The sequence below is a fragment of the Vombatus ursinus genome, unplaced genomic scaffold, assembly GCF_900497805.2.
Source record: "Vombatus ursinus unplaced genomic scaffold, bare-nosed wombat genome assembly UNPS02014945.1, whole genome shotgun sequence".
NCBI lineage: Eukaryota > Metazoa > Chordata > Mammalia > Diprotodontia > Vombatidae > Vombatus > Vombatus ursinus.
In genome coordinates, this window is record NW_020954723.1 from 24,650,040 (window position 1) to 24,676,404 (window position 26,365).

Here is a 26,365-nt window from a genome sequence, read left to right on the forward strand (position 1 = left end):
AATAATGATATAATAATAATAACTAGTATTGATAGTGCTTTAAGGTTTGTACAACACTATAAATTTTATCTCATCTGATCCTCACAAAAACTCTGAGAGGTGGGTGCTATTATTATCCCCATTTTGCAGATGAAGAAACTGAGGCAGACAGATGTTAAGGGACTTGTCCAGGGTCACACAGCTAGTAAGTGTCTGAGACCATATTTGAACTCAGAAAAATGAGTCTTCCTGACTCCAAGCCTGGCACTCTATCCACTGCACCACCTAGCTATCTTTATGCAGGGTGTCCAAAAAAATCTTTTTTTTTTTTTTTTTTTTTTTTTTTGGCAAGGCAATCGGGCTTAAGTGACTTGCCCAGGGTCACACAGTTAGTGAATATCATGTGTCTGAGGACAAAAAATCTTTTGGGACTAAGACTTTTGGGACACATCTTGGCATTAAAGCTCTTTACAAGCTGACCTCTTTCTATTTTTCTACTTTATTTTATTTTTCTACTTTTTTAACCTATTACTCTTCTTCATGCACTCTGTGGTCTATCTATACTGGTCTGTATATTCTTCATATAAAACTCCATTTCTCATCTTGTTGCTTGTGCCCTATCATCTCCCCTCTTCTCCCCATATCTGGAGGTATTCTCCCTCTTCACATTAGAATCTTAGAATCCTTGGCTTGTTTTAAGACTCAGCTAAAGGGTTAGATCCCAGGAGCAGATAGTGCCTTCTCTCTAAGGCAAGGGTTTTTTGTCCCGGAGTCCATGGACCCCCAAGGTTTCTGTGGATATTGTGAAATTGAACGGGGGAAAAATTACATTTGTATTTTCACTCACCTTTAACTGAAATTTAGCATTTCTTTCAATTATTTTGCTAAACATTTCCCAATTGCATTTAAAAAATTTTTAACACACATTTTAAAAAATTTTGAGTTCCAAATTCTTTCCCTCCTCCCCCCACCCACTTTGAGATGGCAAGCAATTTTGATTTCAGTTATACATGTGAAATCATGTGAAATTTATTTCCATGTTAGCCATGTTGCAAAGGAAAACACAAACAAAATAAAACAATAAAAAAAAAGTTAAAAAAATACATTTCAATCTGCATTCAGAGTTCGTCAATTCTCTCTCTGGAGATGGATAGGATCTCTCATCATGGGTCCTTTGGAATTGTCTTGGATCATTGTCTTGGTCAGAGTAGCTAAGTCTTTCACAGTTGATCACTGCCCCTGTATACGATGATCTCCTGGTTGTGTTCACTTCACTTTGTATGAATTCATATAAGGCTTCTCTGGTTTTTCTGGAACTATCCAGCTTATCATTTTTTTTTTTTTTAATATTTTATGTTTTTCCCCAATTACATGTAAAAACAGTTTTTAACATTTTAAAAAAATTTTGTGATCCAAATTCTTTCCCTTCCTTCCTCCCTCCCATCCCCATCTCTGAGATGGTAAGCAATCTGTATAGGTTATACATGTGCAATCGTGTAAAACATATTTCCATATTAGCCATTTTGTGGAAGAAAACTCAAACCCAAAAAAAGAAAGAAAATGAAAAATAATATACTACAGTCTTCATTTGGACTGGTCATCATTTCTTATAGCACAATAGTATTCTATCACAATGCCACAGTTTGTTCAGTCATTCCCCAATTGATGAGCATCTCCTCGAATTCAATTGCTTTACCACCACAGAAAGAACTGCTATAAATATTTTTGTACAGATAGGTCCTTTTTCCTTTCCTTTGGTCTCTTTGGGATACAGACTTAGTAGTGGCATTGCTGGGTCAGAGAGTGTGCAAAGTTTTATAGCCCTTTGGTCATAGTTCCAAATAGTTTTCCAGAATGGTTGGACCGATTTGCAACTCCACCAGTAATTCGTTATTGTCCCTATTTTTCCACATTCCCTCCAGCATTTGACATTTTTCTTTTCTGTCATGTTAGCCAATCTGATAGGTGTGAGATGGTATTTCAGAATTTTTAAATTTGCATTTCTCTAAATCAGCAGTGATTTAGAGCATTTTTTCATGTAACTGTTGATAGCTTTGATTTCTTCTGAAAACTGCCTATTCATGACCTTTGGCCATTAATCAACTGGGGAATGACGTTTATTTCTATAAATTTGGCTCACTTCCCTGTGTATTTGAGAAATGAGGCCTTTATCAGAGAAACTTGCTGTAAATTTTTCCCCATTTTCTGTTTTCCTTCTAATTTTGACTGCATTAGTTTTGTTTGTGCAAAAGCTTTTTAATTTCATGTAATCAAAATTATCTGTCTTACTTCCCATAATCCCCTCTATCTTTTGTTTAGTAATAAACTTTTCCCTTATAGCTAGATCTGACAGATATATTTTTCTAGGCTCACATAATTTACTTACAATATCATCCTAAAGGATGTCTAAATAATTTATCCATTTTGACTTTATCTTGGCATATGGTGTGAGGTATTGGTCTATGCACAGTTTCTGCCAAATTGCTATCCAGTTTACCTAGCAATTTTTGTCAGATGTTGCATTCTTACCCCAAAAGCCTAGATCTTTGGGTTTATCAAACACTAGATTACTATTGTAATTTGCTACTGTATATTGTATATCTAATCTGTTCCACTGACCCACCGTTCTGTTTCTTAGCCAATATCAGATTGTTTTGATGATTACTGCTTTGTAATACAGTTTGAAATCTGTAACTGCTAGATTAACATTTTTTTCATTGATTCCTTTGATGTTCTTGACTTTTTGTTCTTCCAGATGAATTTTGTTACTATTATTTTTAGCTCTATTCTTTAGTAGTTTGATTGGTGTGGCACTGAATAATTAAATTAATTTAGGTAGAATTGTCATTTTTATTATAGTGGCTCAGCCTACCCATGAGCAATGAATATTTCTCCAGTTGTTTAGGTCTGTTTTTATCTGTGTGAAAAGTATTTTGTAATTGTGTTCATATAATCCCTGAGTTTATCTTGGCAAGTAGACTGTCAAGTAATTTATATTGTCTGCAGTTATTTTAAATGGAATTTCTCTTTTTATCTCTTCATGCTGAGTTGGTAATATGTAGAAATGCTGTTGATTTATGTGGGTTTATTTTATATCCTGCAACTTTGCTGAAGTTGTTCATTGTTTCATCTAGTTTTTTAGTTGATTCTCTAGGGTTCTCTAAGTTTACCATCATATCATCTGCAAAAAGTGATAGTTCTGTTTCCTGATTGCCTATTTTTATTCCCTCAATTTTTTTCTTATCTTATTGCTGTAGTTAGCATTTCTGGTACAATATTGAATAATAGTGGTGATAATGGACATCCTTATTTCACTCTTGATCTTATTAGGAAGGCTTCAAGTTTATCCCCAATATGGATAATGCTTGCTCTTGGTTTTAGATTGATACTACTTATTTTAAGAAAGTTCTATTGATTCCTATTCTTTCTAGTGTTTTCAATAGGAATAGGTGTTGTATTTTGTCAAAAGCTTTTTCTGCATCTCTTCATAAAATCATATAATTTTTGTTGTTATTGTTATTTTTTTGGTCAATTATGCTGATAGTTTTCCTCATATTGAACCAGCCCTGCATGGTCATAGTGTGATCTTTCTGATATATTGCTGTAATTTCCTTGCTAGTATTTTATTTAAATTTTGTTTGTTTGTTTGGTTTTTGCTAGGCAATGGGGTTAAGTGACTTGCCCAGGTTCTCACAGCTAGTAAATGTCAAGTGTCTGAGGTTGGATTTGAACCCAGGTCCTCCTGACTCCAGGGCTGGCGCTCTATCTACTGCGCCACCTAGCTGCCCCATTTAAATTTTTTTGTATCAATATTCAATAAGGAAATTAGTCTGTAGTTTTCTTTCTCTGTTTTTGCCTTCCCTGGTTTGGATATCAAAACCATATTTGTATCATAAAAGGAATTTGGTTGGACTCCTTTACCTGTTTTTTCAAATAGTTTATATAGTATTGGGATTGAGTGTTCCTTAAATGTTTGGTAGAATTCACTTGAGAATCCATCTGGTCCTGGGGATTTTTTCTTAGGGTCAATTATGAATTTTTAAAAAGAAATTATTCTGAGATGGGGCTTCATAGGCTTCTTCACCAGACTCCCTAAGGGTCCATGACACAAAAAAATCCTAAGAACCTCTGCTCTAAGAATACCTTCCATCTACTCTGTATTTATCTTGTGTGTATTAATTTATATGTGTGGACTCCTCCTCTAGAATGCACACTCCTTGAGGGCAGGGTTTGGGTTTGCTCTTTGTTTTTGTTCCCAGCACTTAGCTCAGTGCCTGGCATACAGTTAGCACTTAATAAATACATTTTGGTTGATTGGTTGGTTGATGGGGGCTTGAAGAAGCCAAAGACTTGAAAGGAATCCTTACCTGTGTTGTCTGTTATTTGCATCCCCCATGTGTTTCCTCCTACAGAGCAGCTGGTCATCTACCAGGTGGGGCTAATACCCAGTCAGTACTATGGTGTCCTAGGAAACAAAGATCTGGATGGATTCAAGACCCTGACATGTCTAGCCCTTGTTCTCATCGTGGTCAACTCCACAGTAAGAGGTCCCTTGGTCCTGTTCCTGTTTCCTTCCTCCCTTCCCTCTTTCCTCGTTTCTGCCCTTGTGGTTGGCGCTGGGTGCCCTCGGGATTAAACTGACTAAGGCAGTGAAAAGGAGATGGGGTATGGTTGGGCTTCCTGCTTTTGGGGGGAATGTAGGGTGCTGCTGCCCTGAAGACTGAAAACTGCTGTGCCCCAGGCCAGCTTTTGCCTGAAGAATTGGGTTTTGTTGTAACTCCTCCCTTACTTGATCCTCTTCAGCCAGAGCACAAAGTGGCCAGGTACTTATGATCCTATGGGAGCTTGTAGCTAAGCACACCTTGGTGATATAGGGAATGGAGCTACAGGTCAGGAATCAGGAAGACCTAATTCAGATCCAGCCTCAGACAGTTCTAACTATGTGACTTTGGGCTACTTGCCTCTGTTTGCCTCAGTTTCCTCATCTGTAAAATGGAAATCATAGTAGCACCTACTTCCCAGGGTTGTTGTGAGGATCAAATGAGATAATAATTATAAAGCATTTCGCATACGGTGCTCGGCACACAGTAGGTGCTATATAAATATTAGTGATGATGATAATGATAATGGCTTATTTCAGTGTCAGATAAGAGTAAAGACAGTTATACTATTTATCTTTCACTCTGGGTTGATCAAAACACTTTAAAGCCACAGGCTTCCTTCCTTCCCCCTGCTCACAATATCCCCAGGATGCCGGGAGGGTCCAGGACTGCTTCTCACCATGCTCTAAAAACTAACACAAAGTGATGTATCCCATATTCCAGTGAAAGTCAGCCCATTTCTCTGGTACCTCTTTGGTCATTATGATTCACTGGCCAATAAGCATTTTATTACAGAATATTTCTATTATTCTGAGGCTTCTATTAAGCTGGGGGAGAGGCTGAGGGTGGGAATAGGGGAGAACTCAAAAAGGCATTAGCTAGATAATGATCCCTGTCCTCAATGAACTTAGAGGCACAAGTATATTAAATTTGCTTTTGAACACTTCCAAAACAATCTCTCCCCCTCCCCTAATTGCATTTTTAAAAAATGCATTTTTGAGATTCCATTGATTTAGGGGGACTCCTGATAAGAAAACTTCCTCTCCCAACACATCAGCCCCAGTTGTGCAATTTATGGTCTTAGAGTGTTGCTTGGGGGTACTGAGTGGTTAAGTGATTCATCTGGGGTCGTACAGACAGTATGTCAGAAGGCCTTCCTGACTCTAAGGCTAGCTCTTCAGGTCTATATTTTGTATTCACTTATGTGTGTACTTTATTTTCTCCCCATTAGAATATAAGTTCCTTCAGGAAAGGGATTTTTTCTTCTTTTTTATCTTGGTAGCCCCAGCCCATTGCGTAACTCGATGAGCCACTTGATGTGAAATAGGGGGAAAGTTCCCAGTGGATGTGGAACAAGGAGTGATCCAAGTGGGTTGAGATGAAAACAAGGGAGGCTTCTTGCTAGAGTTGAGGTTTGAATTGCATCTCGGAGGAAATGATCTTTTTCATAATATTAACTCAAAAGAGGTAGTTTTTGTAAAAGTATTTAGTATAGTACCCAGCAAATAGTAGGTGCTTAATAGATGCTTATTCCCTTTCCTTCTCTTCTGCTTCCCTTCACCTGCCTGCAGCTGAAGAGCTTTGACCAGTTTATCTGTAACCTGTTGTATGTGAGCTGGAGGAAGGACCTTACTGAGCACCTTCATTGCCTTTACTTCCGGGGCCGAATCTACTACACCCTCAACGTGATTCGTGATGACATCGATAATCCGTAGGCTCCTCCCACTGTTTCTTACCTGGACTGGTCTCCCCTTTATCCTCTGCCTTTCTGGGTGATTGGTTATTCTCATTGGGATTGGAAGGAAGCCATGTGGCTGTGAGAGTCTAATTACATGCAAGGACGTTTTCTTTCAAAGACCTCTTGCTTGCTACTTTTCAGCCAGGCACTTTGGGGTTCAGATAGGAATTACCACCCAATGCCAGGTGGAGCTCCAAGAGAAAGGTTTTTGGTGGGTGTACTTCCAGTCTCTTTACTTCCTCTTTGTGTTCTTCCCTTTCCTCCTCTGCTCCGTGGATTAACCCGAATTACAAGTTCTGTGATTATATGTGTACTCGTGAGGGACCGAGACATATGGGACACTTCTTTCTTGCCTCAAGTAACCCAACAACCTGTTGGTTGGTAGATATTGCTGCTCCCACGTCTTGTCTCTCAAACTTTGTTAGGACAAACTGAGGCCCCAAAGAAGCAGCTGTCCAGGAGAAGGGCCTTATTTTAAACTCAATGAAAACTCTGAGAATCCTGGGTGTTGGTGGTGTGCCACTTTCAGAAACCAGCCTAAGCTGTACCTGGCTTCCATCTGATCTTTAACTCATTCTCACTAACAGTTCAGGACGAACAGCTAATCAGGATGAGGGATGAGAAATTGGCTTTTCTGTCCTTTGGTCTCCGTGATCTCCCCCCACAAGGTACCCTGGTTCACACTGCTCTCTCTTCTCTCCTTGGATACAGGGACCAGCGCATTAGTCAAGATGTAGAGAGGTTCTGTCGGCAGTTTAGCACCATGGCCAGCAAGCTGATCATCTCGCCTTTCACCATCACCTACTACACGTATCAGTGCTTTCGAAGGTAGACCTTCTGGGGAAGGGTGGCTCTAGTCTTTCCTCAATATTTCTTCTTCTCCAGCCAGTGTTTTCCAAGATGTCCTGCTCCTGTATGTTCAGTGTTTTCCTGTGCCAAGGTCAGGGAATGCTTCTTTCTTGTATTCTTTAAGACCACCCATCCTAGAGTGTTACCTGGCTTTCCTTATTTGGAATTCCAAGTCTCCTTTTTGCCAGAAAACTTAAAATGTGTTAATTTTAGGGTTCCAGTTCCCATAACCCAAGAATTCCCACAGCCCTTGAAAACTAACTGTGCTCTTTTCTGGTGCTGGGGAATGGGAAAAATTCTCCTTACTTGGTATCTGGGCAGCGATATGGCAGTATAACTCTGACTTGCCTCTGGTCCTGGGATACAGAAACAGGGAGCTGACAAGCCTGGAAGGGAGGGAATGACCTATGTTAATTAATATCTTCTTCTTTTAGTTTTCCTTTGAACAAGAAGTATTCTACTTTAAAAATTTTCTTATTGATATCTCTTGGTTTTTACATCACCTTTCTTTCCAAACATATCCCTTCCTTTCTTACTGCCAGCAAGCCATTCCTTGTAACAAAAAAAATTTTAATTCAGCAAAACCAACCAATCCACATGTCAGCAAGTATGACAGTTGTTGAAGTATTCCTAGCCAAAGTCACTCATCTCTGCAAAGAAGGAAGAGGGAGGTTTTCTCAACTTTTTTCCAGGGCCAAGCTTCTTGACCAATACCATTTAATTTAATTTAATTTTTTTGCTTTTTGCTCTTTCAGCACGAGCTGGCTTGGGCCAGTGAGTATCTTTGGTTACTTTGTCTTGGGGACCATAGTGAACAAAGTCCTGATGGGCCCTATTGTTTCAAAGCTGGTGCAACAGGAGAAGCTGGAAGGAGATTTCAGGTGGATGCTCTTTGGTATCTTTCCTCTCCTTTGCCATAAGAAAAGACCCAACATCTCACCCAACCCAGCTTAAGAACATAGTTTTACCCACCCATTCCTGTTTGTCTTTTAGCCCCAGTTTGCAGGCTCTGCTATATGTTTCTCCTTTCTAGTATACCTTTGGGGAACTCATCACTGGTGGAGTAAACAGTTAGCAACACTAACCAACAAATTTTAAAAGTGTGAAATTACATGAAGCAGATAGATGATATGGAGAGTAGAGCACTGGACTTAGCTGCAGACATTTAGTAGCTGTGTGATCCTGGCCAAGTCACTTAGTCACTGTTTGTCTCTTTTTCCTCGCCTGTAAAATAGAGACAGTAATAGCACTTACCTCTCAGGCTTATTTTGAGGATAGAATGAGATAATATTTGTAAAAGTGCTTTGCATACCCTAAAGCACTATATAAATACTAGCTGTTATTCCTTACCCATATTCATACCCCTGCAAAGAAGGTGAGAAAGTACCTTCTCATATTTGTGAGGTGGGGTGTTGGAGGGGCTGTGCGTGGTTATTAAAATTTTGCATTGTTCAGCTTTGGTTAGTTCCCTCCCCTTCTTCCTTCTCCTTTTTGTCCTTCTCCTCTTTTTCCTCTTCCTTTTCCTTTCCCTCCTTTTTCTTCTCCTCCTTTTCCTTTTCTTTCTCTTCCTTTTCTTCTTTGTTCTTTTCTTTCTCCTCCTTCTCTCCTCCTCTTCTTCCTTCTCCTCCTTGTTCTCTTCCTTTTCTTCCTCTTCATCCTCTTCCCTTTCTTTTTCCTGCTTTTTCTTTTCCTCCTCTTCCTTTTCTTTCTCTTCTTTTCTTCCTTCTCCTTTTTTTTCTCTTTGTTCTTCTCTTCCTTTTCTTCCTCTTCCTATTCCTCCTTTTACTTCTCCTTCTCTTCCTTCTCCTCTTCCCCTTCTTCCTCCCTCTCTTTCCTCCCAGTCATGTGTTGCCATTCTACCTTATTTTCCTGGTTCTTACATTCCTTTGCATCACTTCACATAAGTCTTCCTTCAGCATAGCCTTTAACAAACCTGGGCCACCTCCATGCCACAATGTTCAGCACCAGAGTAGAACTTTAATGGATGTTCCCTTCTGTTACTTTTTTTTTTCAATGAGGAACATAAAACAATGCCTTGTAACTCATTTCCCAGTGTTATGAGAATAAAAGTTTAGAGTTACATATGGAGTTACATTTTGGCAGGGAGTTGCTTAGGGCTCTCATCTTGTCTTCCTCTGTGGCTCAGAAAGAAAAATAAACAGTGGACCCAAGAGTAATGACTCACATGTTATCATGAGTCTTGTTCACTGACCTTTGTTTCCTTTGGTTCATCCAGGTTTAAACACGTACAGCTTCGGGTGAATGCTGAGCCAGCAGCTTTCTATAGGTAATACAATGGATAGATTTGTGTTTGCTCCATGCCTATATTCTTTAGGTGCTCGGGGTTGATCTGGGTTGTTTCTTGGCTGATTCCATCCTGCCAGAGTCTCCCTATTTAGGAAACTGAAACAGCCTCATGAGCTGCCTTCGTTCTACTCTGCTATATGTGTTAACCCAATAAAGACCCATTTGGTGCTGCCATTCCATATAGAATGTGAATGAGTGTGACTCTCTCCTGGTTTAGCTAGTGTCTAATGTTGGTTTTGTCAGTAATACTTTGGAAGAGTAGTGCCGTAAGTCATTCTTAATATGGTGGGAGCCGCCTGGTGGCCTGTTTTGGGAGCCAAAAAACTTACATTCCAAGCCATTTTTGTAGTACTCTGAGGAAATAGAAACCACTATTAAGTAATAACTCATAGAACTTCCTGCTCCTTTAAAATAGTTATTTCTAAAAATATTTTTCTTATTAAATTATATGTTTAGAACTGGAAGGGAACTTTAGAGATCCTCTGGTCTAACCCTCTCATTTTAAAGAAAGGGATATGGGACCCCAAAGAATAAAGTAGCAGAGCAAAGATTTGAACCCAGGTTCTCTGATTCCAAATCCAAAGGTCTTTCCACTAAATGAAGCTGCCTCCCAGTTCATGTTGGGCTGCACAGATCTTCAACATACTTAACACTAACTGCGTGGGGAGATCTCTACTTCGGCGGAAGTGTTTTTGATGAAGAACTTGGAGGTGGTCAGTGCAGCTTAGGGGTTGGACTGAGCATTCTGGGGGCTTTCGCCCTAACCACCATTTTGTTGTTGCCCATAAAGCATTACCCTATTGTTTCTGTTTTTCTACCTGTAAGAGGGAGAAAATAAAAATATTGATGATGTGGTAGCTAGCCAGTTGACCCCTGAAATGTACAGCCAGTTACTTGCTTCTGCTACTTTAGAATGTCATGGGTTAGGAGCCCAGTTTATCAGAGACCTGACTCCAGCAAAAATTTCACAAGTTGAACAACAAGGACTCTGTGTGTCTGTGTGTGTGTGTGTCTGTGTGTGTGTGTGTGTGTGTGTGTGTGTGTGTACAGTCTATACTTTTTGGACTCACCATCAAGAGGCAGTACAGTATGATGAATAGAGTGTCTGGAAGACTTGAATTTGAATCCCATATTAGCTGTGTGACCCTCTTTTAGCCTCAGTTTCTTCATCTGTAAAATGGAATTAATAATACTTTCAGTACTTAGTTCACAGGGTTGTTGGGAGGATCAGATGGCGCAGTGTAGGCAAAGTTCCTTCTAAACCTTAAATCCTACATAAATGCCTATTTCTGTTATTAGGAAATCACATCCTTTAAGGTTCCTAAAGGACCAGCCTTGATATCCTGCCTCCTTGACCTGTTTAAATTCCATATGAGGCTCAGGGTCTGCTCTTTGGACTGGGTTACATAAATTATAGAGGTTTATTCCCAAAGAAAAAGGGAGCTATTTTTCCTTACTCTTTGCCTTGTTTGGGCCAGGATTATAGGTCTGTCTAAATGCCCAGGACTCTTATTCTTAAAGTGTTCTCTGTCTTTTTCTTTACTACCTCTTGGGGCCACCAAGAAGTTTAGAAATCTCTTTGAACCATCCCCAGCCCTACATGGTAGAGTTGGCTTTGGTCCAGGCCTGCACTGCCCCTGCTGGTGGTTGGTGGAGAAATAAAGTTTCCAAGCTCCTGGGAAAGATCATTTATTTGGTTCTTCCAGGCCCTCCTGCCACCCCCAGATGCAGGAAAAGAGAAGCTTCCTGTTATTTTTCTCTGATCACCTTTGGTATGGCATTTTGCTGCCACAGTCCAACAAGAAACCTCCCTGCAGGAAGGGCCAATCAGTCAAAAAACATTAAGCACTTACTGTGTGCCGGGCACTATGCTAAGCTGCAAAAGCCCCAGATGCCGAGGTACCTTCTGGTGAACCCGAAGGGTGAAGGAGGATAGAGTAAAGGAGGGAGAAGGCACCAAGTTAAACTGTGAGATTCTTGGAGCCTCAGATAGCCTGAGTAAGGCCTAACTGGGACCCATAATGCATCATAGCTTTGCTTTTTCAGAGCTGGGCACGTGGAACATGCCAGGACAAATTATAGGCTGCAGAAACTCCTGAAGACTCAGAAGGAGCTCATGTCCAAGGAACTTTGGCTTTATAGTAAGTGAAGAGAGCCCTGTTTTCTGGGATACCATAGGCTTCAGGGTACTATCAGACTCAGTGGTGGAAGACACATTACCGGGGTGTTCTATTCCTTCACAATTTTCCTGAAATGCTAAAAAGAGATGGTCGTTTCCTGGGTGGGCTGCTGGCTTCTTGCTTGGGCTCTAGGAGAGTTAGGAGTCAGCTTCTGCCTCTCTGTCCTGGGGGCAGTGGAGTCATTCTCACGAAGTACAGAGATTGGTTATAGTCTTTTTAACCCAGTCTGTAATACGCAGTTGGCATCAACACATTCGACTACTTGGGCAGCATCCTGAGTTATGTGGTTATTGCGATCCCCATCTTTAGTGGCGTCTATGGAGACTTGACCCCGGCAGAGCTAAGTGCTCTGGTTAGCAAGGTGAGCTATTAAGGACCCATAAGAGCCCCCACCCTTGTAGAGGATGTATAGTGATTGGGAGAACATGGTCCCATCCAGAACTTGTCTTTCCTCTTTTTTTCTGGTTTGGCTTTAGGTTATTATGGGACCTGTTGAGGGTGGTCTGTCTGGTGCCCAGAAAGAAAGAAGAGAACCCCAAGCCCAGGAAATTTATGTGTGGAAGGGTTAGGAACTCTATAGAAAGGGAAGGCATGGGCTTTGTGTCATCTCAGGTCATACCTGTGCTAAGACTGCCTGGTATTTCACCAAGACCTTCATGGGATAAGCTCCTTAGTCACAGGACCACCCTGCTGATTTGGCACTCAGTCAGTTAACAGGCATTCATTAAGCACCTACTCTTTGCGGGTATTGTCCCAGAACTGACCAGATTTTTCTCCGTGTCTTCCCCCAGAATGCCTTTGTGTCCATTTATCTCATCAGTTCCTTCAGTCAACTCATTGACCTCTCAACAACCCTCTCTGATGTGGCTGGATATACACACAGGTGAGGCTCAGTTCAGTTTCCCTTTGACTGCGGTCCAGAAAGAAATCAGAAAGCTACAAACTAGGGAAATGTGTGTCTAGAAGGGAGCTGAAAGGCTTGCCCTTCGTGATGCAGGCAACTCCCAGAGTTCCAGTCCCCCATCACCAAGTACCTACCAATGGAGCATTTTAGATTGGATTTCCCACAAGCATCTCAAATTCAGCATGTTCAACATAGAGCCCTTTATCTTATCCCCAAAACCTGCTTCAGTTTCTATTGACACACACTGTCCATCCCCTTGGTTCATAACTCCTGTTATCCTCACACACACTCCTCTTATCCTCACTCTCACTTACCTCACATATCCAGTTAGGTATCGGATCATCTTGTTTATACTTTCCACAACAATTCTCAGATCCATCTTCTTCTCTCCATTCACACAGCCACTACTCTAATCGAGGCCCTCCTGATTGCCTCGCGTCTCCCTCTCCAATCCATTCTCCACATAGATGGCAAAATGACTTTCCAAAGGGAAAGGGTCTGACTCTGTCATTCTTGCTGTTCAGTCGTTTTTCAGTCATGTCTGACTCTTCATGACCCCATTTGGGTTTTCTTGGCAGAAATCCTGGAGTAGTTTACCATTTCCTTCTCCACCTCATTTTATGGATGAGGAAACTGAGGCAAACTTACTCAGGGTCACACAGCTATCTGTCTATCTAACTATATACACATATATACATATATGGATGTACATACACACTATATATAATATATGTGCATGTGTGTGTATGATACATACACACACATATTTCATATGTGTTTGAGTCTATGTGCATGTCTTCCCTGATAGAATATAAGCTCCTTCAGGGCAGCTAAAAGCACTTTTATCTTTGTATGGATGTACAAAGAAAGGTAAGAAACAGAACCCGCTTTCAAAGAACTCATAGTCTAGTGTGGGGGAGCACCATGGAAACAACTGTGTACAAACAGGCTATAAATAGGGTAATTTGGAAATACTCAATAGAGGAAAGGTAGGATTAGGAAAGGCTTCTTACCAAAAAGGCAGGATTTTAGCCCAGACTTGAGGGAAGCCAAGAAATGGAGATGAGCTGGCAGAGAGAGAATTCTAGGCATGGGAGACAGATAGTGAAAATGCCCTGAGTTGGAAGATGAGTATCTTGTATGAGCAACATCAGGAAGCCAGTGTCACTGGATTGCAAAGAATGTGCAGAAGAGGAAGGTCTAAGAAGCCTGGAAGGGTAGGAAGAGGTCAGGTAATAACCTAGACTTTAAAGGCCCAAAAGAAGGTTTTGTATTTGTTCCTGGAGAGAAATAATCACTGGAATTTATTGAATGGGGTAGGGGCGATGTGGTCAGACCTGCGTTTTAGGAAGATCAATTTGACAGCTGTGTGGAGGATGAACTGAAGTGGAGAGACTTAGGCCAAGAAGACCAACCAGTAGGCTGTTTTAATAGTCTAGGTATGAAATAATGAGAGAATCAGGGTAGTGGCAATATCAAAGGAGAGAAGGAGATATATACAAGAAATGGAGTCCACAGGCCTTGGCAACAGGTTAAATGTGGGGGTAAGAGAGTCGAGGAATCAAGGATGGTACCAGTGTTGAGAGCCTGGGTGACCGGGAGGGTGGTTTTCCCCTATAGTAATAGGGGACTTAGGAAGAGGGAAGGGTTTTGGGGAAAAGATAATGAGCTCAATTTTGAGCATGCTGAGTTTAAAGCATCTACAGAACATCTAGTTTGAGATGTCCAATGAGATGTCGGAAATGCAAGTCGAGGATAGGGCTGGATAAATAGATCTGAGAATCATCTACCTAGAGATGATAATTGTTTCCTCTCTTTTCTAGAATTGGGGAATTGCAAGAGACCCTGTTGGACATGTCTTTAAGGCCTCAAGATTGTGATTCAGAAGACCTGGATGATTGGGATGTTAATGAGTAAGTAATGGCCACGAGCATTTGTCTTATGTTCATGGAGATTTGCCCACAAACATTTAGAAATGGTGTATATGACACTTTAGAGTGACATCCAGGCCACACATTCAGCTGTATCTCAGGTATGGACTTGCTGAAGTTCTGGTCCTCAGGGGGAATTGCCTTCCTCACATTGAAAGTTCACTGTTAATAGCCAAGGTACCTCCGCTACTCCCCAAAGAACTCTTGGGTGCTAACATGGCACACCCCACTGGTTTCTGAGGGAGCCTAACCATCCCCCTCCAGTACTCCCAATAGTGAGATTGGGAAGCCCTTAAAAGAGTGACTGTCTTCAAAACAATGTGGATCAAATGTCAGTAAACAAGGGGCAGTGCCCACAAACCTGCGGCTGCCTCATGGGAGGCTGGTATCATTGTTCCTTTTCTCCCTTCTCCCTGTGTTTGACTTCAGGGCCTCAGGATCCAAGGCAACAGACACAGCCTTTCTCCTGGACCGGGTCTCCATTTCCGTGCCCTTCTCTGACAAGCCTCTGATCAAGGATCTGAGCCTGAGAGTCTGTGAGGGGCAGAGTCTGCTGATCACAGGGAACACGGGCACCGGCAAGACCTCCCTGCTCAGGGTGCTGGCCGGCTTGTGGGAGAGCATGCGCGGTGAGCCCTGAGCCTTTTGTAACTCGAATCTCCGAGTTGAAGGGGGGTTGGCCCTGGGTAACCCATCAGGTAATACTGATGCTAGGGTCCCCAAACCCTTCAACTGAAGGAGACTGGGGGTAGGAGGACAGAATGGATGGGGACAAGGCAGGACAGCAGGTGGTTTTTGTCCTACTTGGAGCAAGAACCTCGAAACTTTGTGACTCATCCTCCTGCTTAATCAGTGCGCAGATTGAGGCCTGGTCTTTTCTTTCGGTCCAGAAGTGGTGATAGGGGTGTCTCCTTTGGGCCCTGACAGGTACTGTGCAGATGCTGACGTGCTTCGGTCCTCATGGAGTGCTGTTTCTGCCGCAGAGACCTTTCTTCACAGATGGGACCTTGCGTGAGCAGGTCGGTGTTGCTGGCCCTCTCCTGTTTCCTACCCCTACCTCATTGGTTGGGGAAGTTGGTGGCCATATCAGAGGGGAGATTCAGACAACAGGAAGTTGGTTGGAGGAGTATTCCCATGGCTCTGCCTTTCAGGTCCCATGGGCTTTTTGGGAAATTTCATTCAATTTACATTTGACACATATTTATTAGGTGTCTACTAAATGTATATCACTATGTTGGGTGCTGAGCGGAATATAAAGTATGATAAAGAATATAAAGTGGAATATAAAGTCCCTGTCCTCAAAGGACTTTCAGTCTGTCCCTTTCTGCCCTGGAGCTAAGGAAAATAACAATAACAATAATAACAATAAATAATAACAAAAATAACACAGATATAATGTTTTAAAGATTGAAAAGTGCTTTAGTATGTCATCTCATTTATGCCGTATAATAGCCTTACGTAGTAAGAGCTACAGGTATTATTATCTCCATTTTTTACAAATAAGGATACAGAGTCAGAGAAATTAAGTGATACGGTTTTACAGGTCGCTAGGTACTGTCAATACTGACTTCAAGGCCAGGACACTGTCCAGTGTGCACCCACAGTTCTTCTGTGATCTTGCCCCTAGATTGATTTGCCCCTGCCCTAGCACATGTGATTTATCCCACTTTTTAAACTATTCATACAATGAATTGGTAAGGCTTTCTGTAAGAAAAGATTTACAAACTCTTGGTGCTATCCTAGAGTAGAATGGACTGCCTTGGGAATAGTGGATCCCCATTCATCTAGAGGTCTTTAATCAAAGGCTGGTTGTCCCCTTGTCATCAATTTAGAGGTTACCTAGTCCAATAGGCTCATTTTACATATGAAGAAACTATGGTCTAAAGTGATTAGATGACTTGCCCAGTGTCCCAGAGGTATTCTGACTTCAAATCCAATGGTTTCTTCCCACTAACCCTCACTGTTGTGATAGAGATTCCTATATATGAGCAGGTAGGTGGTACCTGGATAGAATGTCAGGCTTGGAGTCAGACTCATCTTTCTGATTTCAAATCCAGCCTCATGCTTTTACTAGCTATATGACCATGGGCAAGTCTTTTAATCCTGTTTGCCTCAGTTCCTCATCTGTAAAATGAGCTGGAGAAAGAAATGGCGAACCTCTCCATTATCTTTGCCAAGAAAACCTGAAATGTTATCACAACGAGTTGGACACAGCTGAAAAATGACTGAACAAAAACACCTACCAGTTGAACTTCCCTTCCAATTCTGAGATTGTGTCCACTTTTCCTGGGAACCAGGACTCTCCTCCTATGTGGGTAAAACATGATTTTGCTTTTTCAGGTAATTTATCCTTTGAAAGAAGTCTACCCCGTATCAGGTACGCTGAAGATGACGCATCGCATCGAATCTCCTCCGTCTTTCTTCTCTCTGTGTCCCTCTGTTCTCTGTCTTCTCCATCCTATCTTCTCCTGGTGTCTCACGTTTGTCTTTTGCAATGGAATCACCAGTCAGGGTTTCTGGTTAAAGCTGGGGTTCCTGGCTGCTCTTCCCTGCTTCTTGGCCTCCCCTGAGTCTGACCTGCCCTTCCACGACAGAGGCTCCCACTCACAGGGCATGGAACAGTTATCCGTCTCCTGACTCTCTTACCAACTGATGGCAGTGATGATAATCAGTAATAATAGCTTGCATCTATATAGTGCTTTAAGATTTGCAAAGTACTTTACATAGCTTCCACATTCAGGCCAGTGCAGGATTTCTGCCTTACTGAGAGTCCCAATCTGTCTTGAGTCCTAAGTAGACCTTTACTCTTCCAAGTCTGCCCAGCACAAGCTTAGAGAATAGCTATTAATAATAGCTAGCATTTATAAAACACTTTAAGGTTTGCAAGACGATTTACATATATTATCTCATCTGATCCTCACAACAATTTTTGAGGTAGTTGCTATCATTATCCCCATTCTACAGGTGAGGATGGGCAGCTAGGTGGTACCATAATGCACAGAGCACTTGGCCTGGAGTCAGGAAGGAAGATTCATCTCCCTGAGTTCAAATCAGACCTCAGACACTTACTAGCTGTGTGACACTGGGCAAGTCACTTCACCATGTTGACCTCAGTTTCCTCATCTGTAAAATGAGCTGGAGAAGGAAATGGCAAACCTCTCCAGTATCTTTGCCAAGAAAACCCCAAATGGGGTCACAAAGAGTAGGATATGACTAAACAACAACATGGGAGGAAACTGAGGGCTGGAGAAGTAGAGTAACTTGTCCTGGGTCACACAACTAGTGAGTATCTGAGGCTAGATTCAAACTCAGGTCTTCCCAACTACAAGTCTAGTTCTTTATTCACTCTGTCGCCATTGTTCAGTCATTTTTCAGTCATGTCTGACTCTTTGTGACCCCATTTGGGGTTTTCTTGGCAAAGATACTGGAGAGGTTTGCCATTTCCTTCTCCAGCTTATTTTACAGATGAGGAAACTGAGGTCAACAGGGTGAAGTGACTTGCCCAGGGTCACACAGCTGACAAGTGTCTTGAGGTTGGATTTGAACTGAGGAAGATGAGTCTTTCAGACTCCAGGCCTGGCACTCTGTGCACTATGGCACCACCTGGCTGCCCTACTCTGTCACTTAGTTGTCTGTAACTTGAGGGGAAATCTGTTTTCTAGGTTCTGCTGATGACGAAAGAATCATGAGGTTCTTGGAATTAGCTGGCCTGGTGAGTCACTCCAGGAGTTCCCATGAGAGGCAGCTCCAGGTCATTTTGTCTTCCCTGAGAAGACCCAGAACAACAGAAGTGATAATAATAGCTAGCATTTACATAGGTTCTGAAGGTTTGCAAGGTGCATTATGTATCTTATCTCATTTATCCTTACAACCCTGTGAAGTAGGTGTTGTTATCATCTCCATTTTGCAGATGAGGAAACTGGGGCAGAGGGAAGTTAAGTGACTTGCCCAGGGTCACACAGCTAGCAAATGTCTGAGGCCAGATTTAAACACAGGTCTTCCTGAATCCAGGTCCAGATCTGTCCACTGCCATCCAGATGCCTCTCACTGAATAGTGTCTGCTTTGCAGAGTATTGCTTCTGGGCACCAGAGCCATTGGAGCCGAACCCTCCTGCCTTTACAACGTGACTGGTAGTGTTCTGTATGTCTGCTGTGAAAGGCAGGGATCCAGGCAGATGAGATTTCCAGGTGCACATCTGTTTCTGGAGGGGAAATTAGAAATGAGAATGCCGATAGGATAGGTGATAGTTAATGGTGGACTCATTTAGTCAGTCATCAGGAATTTATTAAGCACTTACTGTATGCCAGGTGCTAAGCGCTGTTCACTGACATCTTCCCATCTCTGTGTGTTTCAGTCGAGTCTAGTGGCAAGGACAGGGGGACTGGACCAGCAGGTGGACTGGAACTGGTAAGGATGGATTTTTAAAAAAAGCCTACTTCCTTTACAAACATGAGTCATTGTCACAGGCGCCAGCTCTGAGGAGTTTCCTAATTACAGAACATCTAGAGTGGTAAATGTTCCTGGACTCTGCCAAATTAGGATGGGCAATTGCCTTCAGGCTATTAACTGCTATGAAGGCCTACACAGCATGATATTTCCCCAAACAATGTAATTTTGCAATAAAATTGCATATACATTATAGTGACACATCACCTTAATGTCATGAGATCCCTCTCTCATCATTTGGCTGATTGACCATTTACAACATCATTCCCATGAAAATAAGTACCCAGGAGCATCCACCTCTCATCTAACTTCAGGTTTTTTGGAACTAGTTTTTAGCATTAGGACGGATGTGCCTGGAATTGCTGGGTCTACTGAGGTGGGGAAATAGGCTGTTTCCTCAAAGTGCCACCACTAGGGCAGTCTCTGAAGCCATCTCTTGGATGCCTATAACAAAGAGAAGAAAGTGTTTGGTTTTTCCCCTTTAGCCCTGTCTGCCATGTTTCTGCTCCCCAGGTATGATGTTTTGTCTCCAGGAGAGATGCAAAGACTCTCTTTTGCCCGGCTCTTCTATTTGCAACCTAAATACGCAGGTAAGGAATAACCCACAGTAGAAGTGGTGTCAGATTGTGTAGTTGTGTCTGTTTGTGTGTGTGTTCAGGTATGATACATGTCCTGTGGTAGGAAACAGTGTTTCTCCTTATTTCTCTCACCTGCAAAGGAGGAGAAGTAACACCCAAGGCCCTTTCTAGGCTTTGGCCCATGTGCTAGTATTTAGTTTTCTTAGAGGAGCTCAGAATATTTTTTAACAGTTTATAAATTCAGTCTTGTCATCTTTGTACTGTCTGTGACAGCTGGAGCCATTGGGGGGGGGGTGTCAAACCCTCAAAGTGGATAAGGGTTTTCGTTTCAGGCTGCTGCATCCAAGGAGGGCAGCTGGGCATGCCCAGTGGGACAATGTAAAGGGTATGACAAATGGGGAATTTTAGCATCATAGAATTTTAAAACTGGAAGAGAAGCCTTAGAAAAATCATGGGGTCAGACCCTCACATTTTATGGATGAGGAAGCTGTCAAAAGAGAGATAAAAGGGCTTATCTAAGGTCATAAGTGCCAGGTGGTGGCATAATCAGAATCCTTTGGCATGGGATAACTTCCCTGGGGGTAGTAGTACCTATTATTGGATTGTGGTGTTCCAGTGCGGTGACCTTGAAGGCTCTTAAGAGGCCTTCAAAGTATAATATAGTCTTGTAACTGGCTAAAGGATGCCTAGAAACAGCCCTGACTCCCAGCCTTTTGTCACTGACTTCAGCCTATATTAACATTTCTACTTCTTTTTATCATCAAACACAAATACCCAATATTTTTTTGTTTACAGTTTGTTTTTATTTTTAAATTATTAATTATTGTATTTATCATTTCATTATTTATTGTGTGTATTATATAATGTAGTATATATAAACATAAGATATTGTTATTTATTTAATGCTATAATGTAATATATTATTACTTCCCTATTAACTCTATAGTATAATATATTATAATTCATTTATTAACTCTAAAGATGAGTATTCAGCTTTACCCTTTCCACAAGATGCTGCGTCCTGGGATAGGTGATGCAGTGAATGCGTTAGTCTTGGAGTTGAGAGAGATTGAACTAAAGGTTCCATTGACACTCCCCCAGTGAAGCTGGCCTCTCAGCTTCCCTTATTCTAAACCTGTTTCCTCCTGGAATTATTATACTCCTTTCTACCTGAAACAGGACTGGCCAAACATCACTTGACCCTGGATGCTTGAGGTCAGATGACATCAATCAATCAGTGATAAGGGAACTGGGAAGTAGGGAAGAAATCCAGAGAGGAGCCGTGTTCTTCATTAACACATGACGCAGATAATCCTACTATTTCTTCATATAATATAATTCTTATATTATCGTCATTATATATGATATTATATGTCATATAGTATAATTCTTATATCATTTACCTCATGGGGTTGTTTTGAGGAAAGTGAGTTTTTTTAAAAATGTATTGCTGTCTTGCTTTTTTATATTATATATTAAATATATGGAATATACTTATATATTCCCTATAATTATTTTATAGCAATACGTAATGTTATCTAGAAATGTTTATTATATAAACATTTATATATTTTGATTCTATATAGATATTTAGATAAATATATGGTATATTGTATATTAAATATGTTTATATTCTGTATAAATGCAAATAAATATATTCCATATAAATATATTATATATTATATATGACATTTACTATAATGTATTTACAAAAATTTAATATATTTAAATGTAAACATACATATAATTTAATATTTATAATATATAAGATATTAAAAAACATAAATATATCCCTCCTCCCCTTCCCTACCCAGTGAGCCATCCCTTGTACCATTAATAAGAAAGACAAAAAAAGTAGTTCAGCAAATCTAGCCCTTCAGCTGAGTCTGATAGTATATACAGTGTCTACATACCCATAGTCCCCTACCTTGGCAAAGAAGGGAGGGGAGGACATTTATCTTTTCTTATATAGAGCTAAACTTTGGTCATTATAATCAAACAGAATTTCAGTTGCCTTTTTTTTTGTTCTTTCCATTTGCTTTTTGTAGTTGTTTTGTATTTTGTTGTCCAGGTCTTGCTTACGATAGCTGGATAGCTCAGTGGAAAGAATGCTGAGCTTGAGTCAGGAAGACCAGAGTTCAAATTCTGTCTCAGACACTGACTAGCTGTGTGACCCTGGGCAAGTCACTTAACCCCAATTGCCTCATCCAAAAAAAAAAAAAAGAAAGAAAAAGAAGATGAAATGAGAGAATACTTGTAAATTGTTTTGTGAATCTTAAAGCAATATATAAATGATAGCTGTGATCATTAGCAGATGGAGCACTTGACCCGAAGTCAGGAGGACTCAAGTTAAAGTTCTATCTCAGACACTTGCTAGCTGTGTGATCCTGGGGAAGTTACTAAACCTCTGCCTGCCTCAGTTTCATCATTTTCAAAATAGGGATTGTTACGAGGATCAAATGAGAATATTTGCAAAGCCATGTGGCAAAAGAAAACACGCCTTAAGTCTCTTCAGTCCTACAGGGATGAGTTATTGTTACTGTTAGAAAATTGAGCTGCCGCCCATTCAGGGAGAAGTTTCCCTGTTATGTAAAGCAGCTCGTGGCTTCTGCGCACCTTAAAGCAATTAACTAATGTAATTACTTAATGATGTTGTTGTTGTTGTTGTTAGTGCTAGCTGTTATTGCCTACCTTTGACATGGATAGTGTAGGAAGAAAACATGCTGAGAAGAGCGAAGTCTGTCATGGTTGTTGATCGCACAAAGCTGCTGTTACTGTGTACAATGTTCTCCTGGTGCTTACTCTGTGCTGAGCGCTTTTCACATGTGATTTCATTTGACCATCACAACAACCCTCTGAGGTTGATGCTGTTATTATCCCTATTTTGCAGTAGAGGAAACTGAGGCAATCAGAGGCGAAGTGACTTGTCCAGGGTCACACCACTAGTAAGTGATTGACTTTGGAGTTGAACTCAGGTCTTCCTGACTGCAGGAGCAGGGCTCTATCTACGGCACCACTTAATCTTTGGTGTAAGAGGAGAATTGTAGTCTTGAATTCTTGATTTCTTCCCGTTTCTCCTCAGTTTTGGATGAAGCCACAAGTGCTCTGACCGAAGAGGTGGAGAGCGAGCTGTACCGAATCTGCCAGCAACTGGGCATGACACTCATCAGCGTGGGCCATCGACAAAGCCTAGCAAAGGTGAGGGGTCAGGCTCCTCTGTAGCTGGGGCTTGTGCTGACCAGGCTTCTGCGTCCTCAGCCTGAATGTGGGCAGGGAAGCGTGAAGGGCAGTGGAGTGGGAGGAAGGGGCGGCCCGCCAGACGAGGCCGCAGGCATCCTGAGATCCGGCTCCTCCGCCGTCGTGGCGGTGCTGGGGTCTGTTTTCTTGTAGTTCCATTCTTCAGTTTTGAAACTTTGTGGAGGAGGAAAATGGGAATTGACCCCCACCAAAGAAGAATGAAGCAGCCAGGAGGTCGTCGGACAGCTTCAGGAAGGAGCCAAGCCCCAGAGGGGTTGTGTATCCAGAAGTGACCAGGAGAACTGATTGAGTAAGATAGGACTGAGCCGCTGGTGGACTGTCTGTGGATTGGAAGTGTCTGCTGCTGCTGCCTCAACTGGCAGAATCTTTAGTTGGTGCTCAGTGCCTACCTCCAGTGCCTTTTTGGAGGAAATCCCCATCCTCAGCCAGGACCCTGAAATGCTTAGCTACACAAGTACCCGAGATCATGTTCGCTAAAGAAGCCACTTCAAGTTCTCAGAGAGCATTGAATTGGGCCTTTTCTTCTGGTCCTGGCTCTGCCACTGACCGGGCCTCTGATTTCTCATCTGTAAAATGAAAAGGCTAAATTAGATGGGGGGAGGACAAGAGCAGGAAGGGAATAAACATTTATGTAGCACCTCCTATGTGCCAGGCACCCTGCTGGGTGCTTTTTACAAATATGATCTCAGGGCAGCTAGGTGGCGCAGTGGATAGAGCACTGGCCCTGGAGTCAGGAGGACCTGAGTTCAAATCCACCCTCAGACATTTAACACTTACTAGCTGTGTGACTCTGGGCAAGTCACTTAACCGCAATTGCCTCACCAAAAAAAAAGAATGGGGGCTGCTAGTTGGTGCAGTGGATAGAACACTTGCCCTGGGGTCATGAGGATCTGAGTTCAAATGTGGCCTCAGACACATAATACTTACTAGCTGTGTGACCCTGGGCAAGTCACTTAACCCCATTGCCTAGCAAAAAACAAAAACAAATGTGATCTCATTTGATCCTCCCAACAATCCTTTGAGGTAGGTGCTATTATTACCTTCATTTTACAGTTGAGGAAACTGTGGAAAATGGAGGTTTAAGGGACTTGCCCAAGGTCACATAGGTAGTAAAAGTCTGAGGCTAGATCTGAACTCAGGTCTTCCTGATTCCAGGCCTGGATTCTAAGCACTGCAACACTGTCTAAATTTCCCAGATCACTAGAGTCCAGAAATGGGAACTAACTAGGTGGTGACTTAATAATTAAGTTTTAAATGTTAAATCTTTAACTCTTCACTTTAATCTTGTAACCACTTAAAATTTCAACTAGTTTTTTTTTTTTAACATTACTTATGTAATTGTTTTAAAATATAAAATTGTGAGCCTAAAAACTTTCTTAGCTGGTTCTCTTCAGATTTTTAATGGTCAGCCTTTAAAGAACAATAACAGTAGGACTTTTTGTGAGAGAGAGTAGTGGCCCTTTTATTTCTCGGGAACCACAGTCCTGGAGTCCCTTAGGCCCTGGGTTAGAAATCACCCTCATTTTGATAGGGGCTATGAGTGGTAGTGGTCTGAGGAAGACTCCTGCCTTCTGAACATCTGTTCTCTCTGGTGGTCAGCTGAGACCAAAAGAAAGAAACTGAGTAGTGCCTCAATATTTGGTCACAAGCCAGATAATTTCCCATTTTAACTTAGACAGTGTGTTTTGCACATGGCTTGAAGGATTAGAAATTTCCCTTTCTCTTTGCTCACCCAGACTCTTAACTCCATTCAGATTTTAATCATCTTTTGCTGGGACAATTTTTTTATTACAAACCTGACAAACATTAACAAATAATACAAAGAAACTGTGTATGAAACTCTGTATGAAACTGTGAATCACCATTACATAGGTATGACTATTTCTTTTGACTAATATATAATTAAACAGATGTTAAATTTTACATGAGTGTACCTTGCTAGGCTCTGTTCCTCTTCTGAACTTCTCTCTGATCGTTTCTGTGTATTTTAAAATATTTAAATATTTCATTGACAATCTTTTCTTTTTGCATCCATATCCCTCCCTTCCCCAAAATAAGAGCCTTGTCTTATAACAAATAAGTATAACCAAGCAAATTAAATCCATACTTGGTTGCGTTTGAAAATGTCTTATTCTGAAACCACAGTTCTTTACCTCTCTGCCAAAAGGTAGGAGGTCATTGCATTGATCCAGATTCATATGTCTTCCAAACATTCCTTTGTTTCCTTTAACATTGCTTGAACTATTTCAGCAGCTTCTTTTTTTTTTTGTAAATAGTATTTTATTTTTTCCAATTACATGTAAAAGTAGTCTTCAACATTAATTTTTTATGAGATTTTGAGTTTCAGATTTTTCTCCCTCCCTAAGACAGCAAGCAATCTGATATAGGTTATATATGTGCAATCATGTTAAAGATATTTCCACTTTAGTCATGTTGTGAAAGAACAAACAGAACAAAAGGGAAAAACCACACTAAAAAAAACCCCCAAAAGTGAAAATAGTATGCTTTGATCTGCATTCAGATTCCATAGTTCTTTCTTTGGGTGTGGATAGCGTTTTCCATCATGAATCTTTTGGAATTGTCTTAGATCATTGCATTGCTGAGAAGAGCTAAATCTATCATGGTTGATCATTACACAATGTTGCTATCACTGTGTACAATGTTCTGGTTCTGCTCAATTCATTTTGCACCAGTTTATGTAAGTCTTTCCAGGCTTTTCTGAAATCTGCCTGCTCATCATTTCTTATAGCACAGTAGTATTCCAGTATATTTGTATACCACAACTTGTTCAGCCATTCCTCAATTGATGGGCAGCCCCTCAACTTCTAATTCTGGCCACTACAAAAAGATGAATAGCCTCTGTTTAAAAATTAAAAGTTTTATTGCTATTTTTACATTGTTGTCACTTCCCAATGACACTTTCCTGTAAGAACCCTTCCTTATAAAACAGTACAAATAAACCAAACAAATCAACAGAATGCCTCATACCACACCTATAATTGACCGGCTCTCTTCTGAGAGGAGTCATTCAATTTCCAATACCAGCCTTCTGAAGTCTACATTGTTTACTGCATTGGCCAGAGTTCTGATGACTTTCACTCGGACAGAGGTCTCTCCTGCCTCTCCATCTTTTCACTAATCCCTGATGCATATTTCCAATCCATTCTGTCATCATGACACACAAATAAAATGTTGCTTCTCTCCTCAGAAATCTTAAGCAACTCCCCAGATCAAATTCAAAACTCTAGTAAGTGTTCAGAAATGTATTTAAGTGAATAGAACACAAAAATCTGACCAGTGTGCTTTTAACAAGAAAGTACATTCTGAGCATATATTTGCAAGAGGTATTATTAATGAGTTTAAAAACATATATGTGTGTATATGTGGTTGTGTATATATCTCTATACAGAATATTCCATATATAATTATATATAAACATGTATATTTTCAATATTATGTTGTAATATGATATACAAATATATGATACATAGATAAGTACAAATATATAATGATATATAGATAGCCAGATATTTGTTATAAAAGAGATTTCATCATTTAAAAGACATTAAATCATAAAATATTTCACAGTTTTG

General features: G+C 41.0%; 1 protein-coding gene across 3 annotated transcripts in view; it reads left to right on the plus strand.

Moving 5' to 3' along the window:
- The window catches only part of ABCD4 (ATP binding cassette subfamily D member 4), a 31,598-nt gene extending 8,142 nt beyond the window's left edge, over positions 1 to 23,456 (plus strand). The window contains exons 3-19 of one of the 3 annotated variants that reach the window (XM_027844974.1): positions 4,392 to 4,519; positions 6,152 to 6,291; positions 7,030 to 7,146; positions 7,923 to 8,048; positions 9,404 to 9,454; positions 11,521 to 11,615; positions 11,894 to 12,015; positions 12,446 to 12,537; positions 14,382 to 14,471; positions 14,919 to 15,118; positions 15,417 to 15,508; positions 16,830 to 16,866; positions 18,152 to 18,201; positions 18,845 to 18,897; positions 19,450 to 19,526; positions 22,597 to 22,712; positions 22,905 to 23,456. In XM_027844974.1, coding sequence (XP_027700775.1) covers positions 4,392 to 4,519; positions 6,152 to 6,291; positions 7,030 to 7,146; positions 7,923 to 8,048; positions 9,404 to 9,454; positions 11,521 to 11,615; positions 11,894 to 12,015; positions 12,446 to 12,537; positions 14,382 to 14,471; positions 14,919 to 15,118; positions 15,417 to 15,508; positions 16,830 to 16,866; positions 18,152 to 18,201; positions 18,845 to 18,897; positions 19,450 to 19,526; positions 22,597 to 22,712; positions 22,905 to 22,973 — 1,655 coding nt within the window. In that variant the 3' untranslated portion in view covers positions 22,974 to 23,456. Of the gene's footprint in view, positions 1 to 4,391; positions 4,527 to 6,151; positions 6,292 to 7,029; positions 7,147 to 7,922; positions 8,049 to 9,403; positions 9,455 to 11,520; positions 11,616 to 11,893; positions 12,016 to 12,445; positions 12,538 to 14,381; positions 14,472 to 14,918; positions 15,119 to 15,416; positions 15,509 to 16,829; positions 16,867 to 18,151; positions 18,202 to 18,844; positions 18,898 to 19,449; positions 19,527 to 20,693; positions 20,827 to 22,596; positions 22,713 to 22,904 lie in introns of those variants that run through there. The other 2 variants (XM_027844976.1, XM_027844975.1) reach the window with 2 other exon arrangements.
- The last annotated feature ends 2,909 nt before the right edge of the window (positions 23,457 to 26,365 follow it).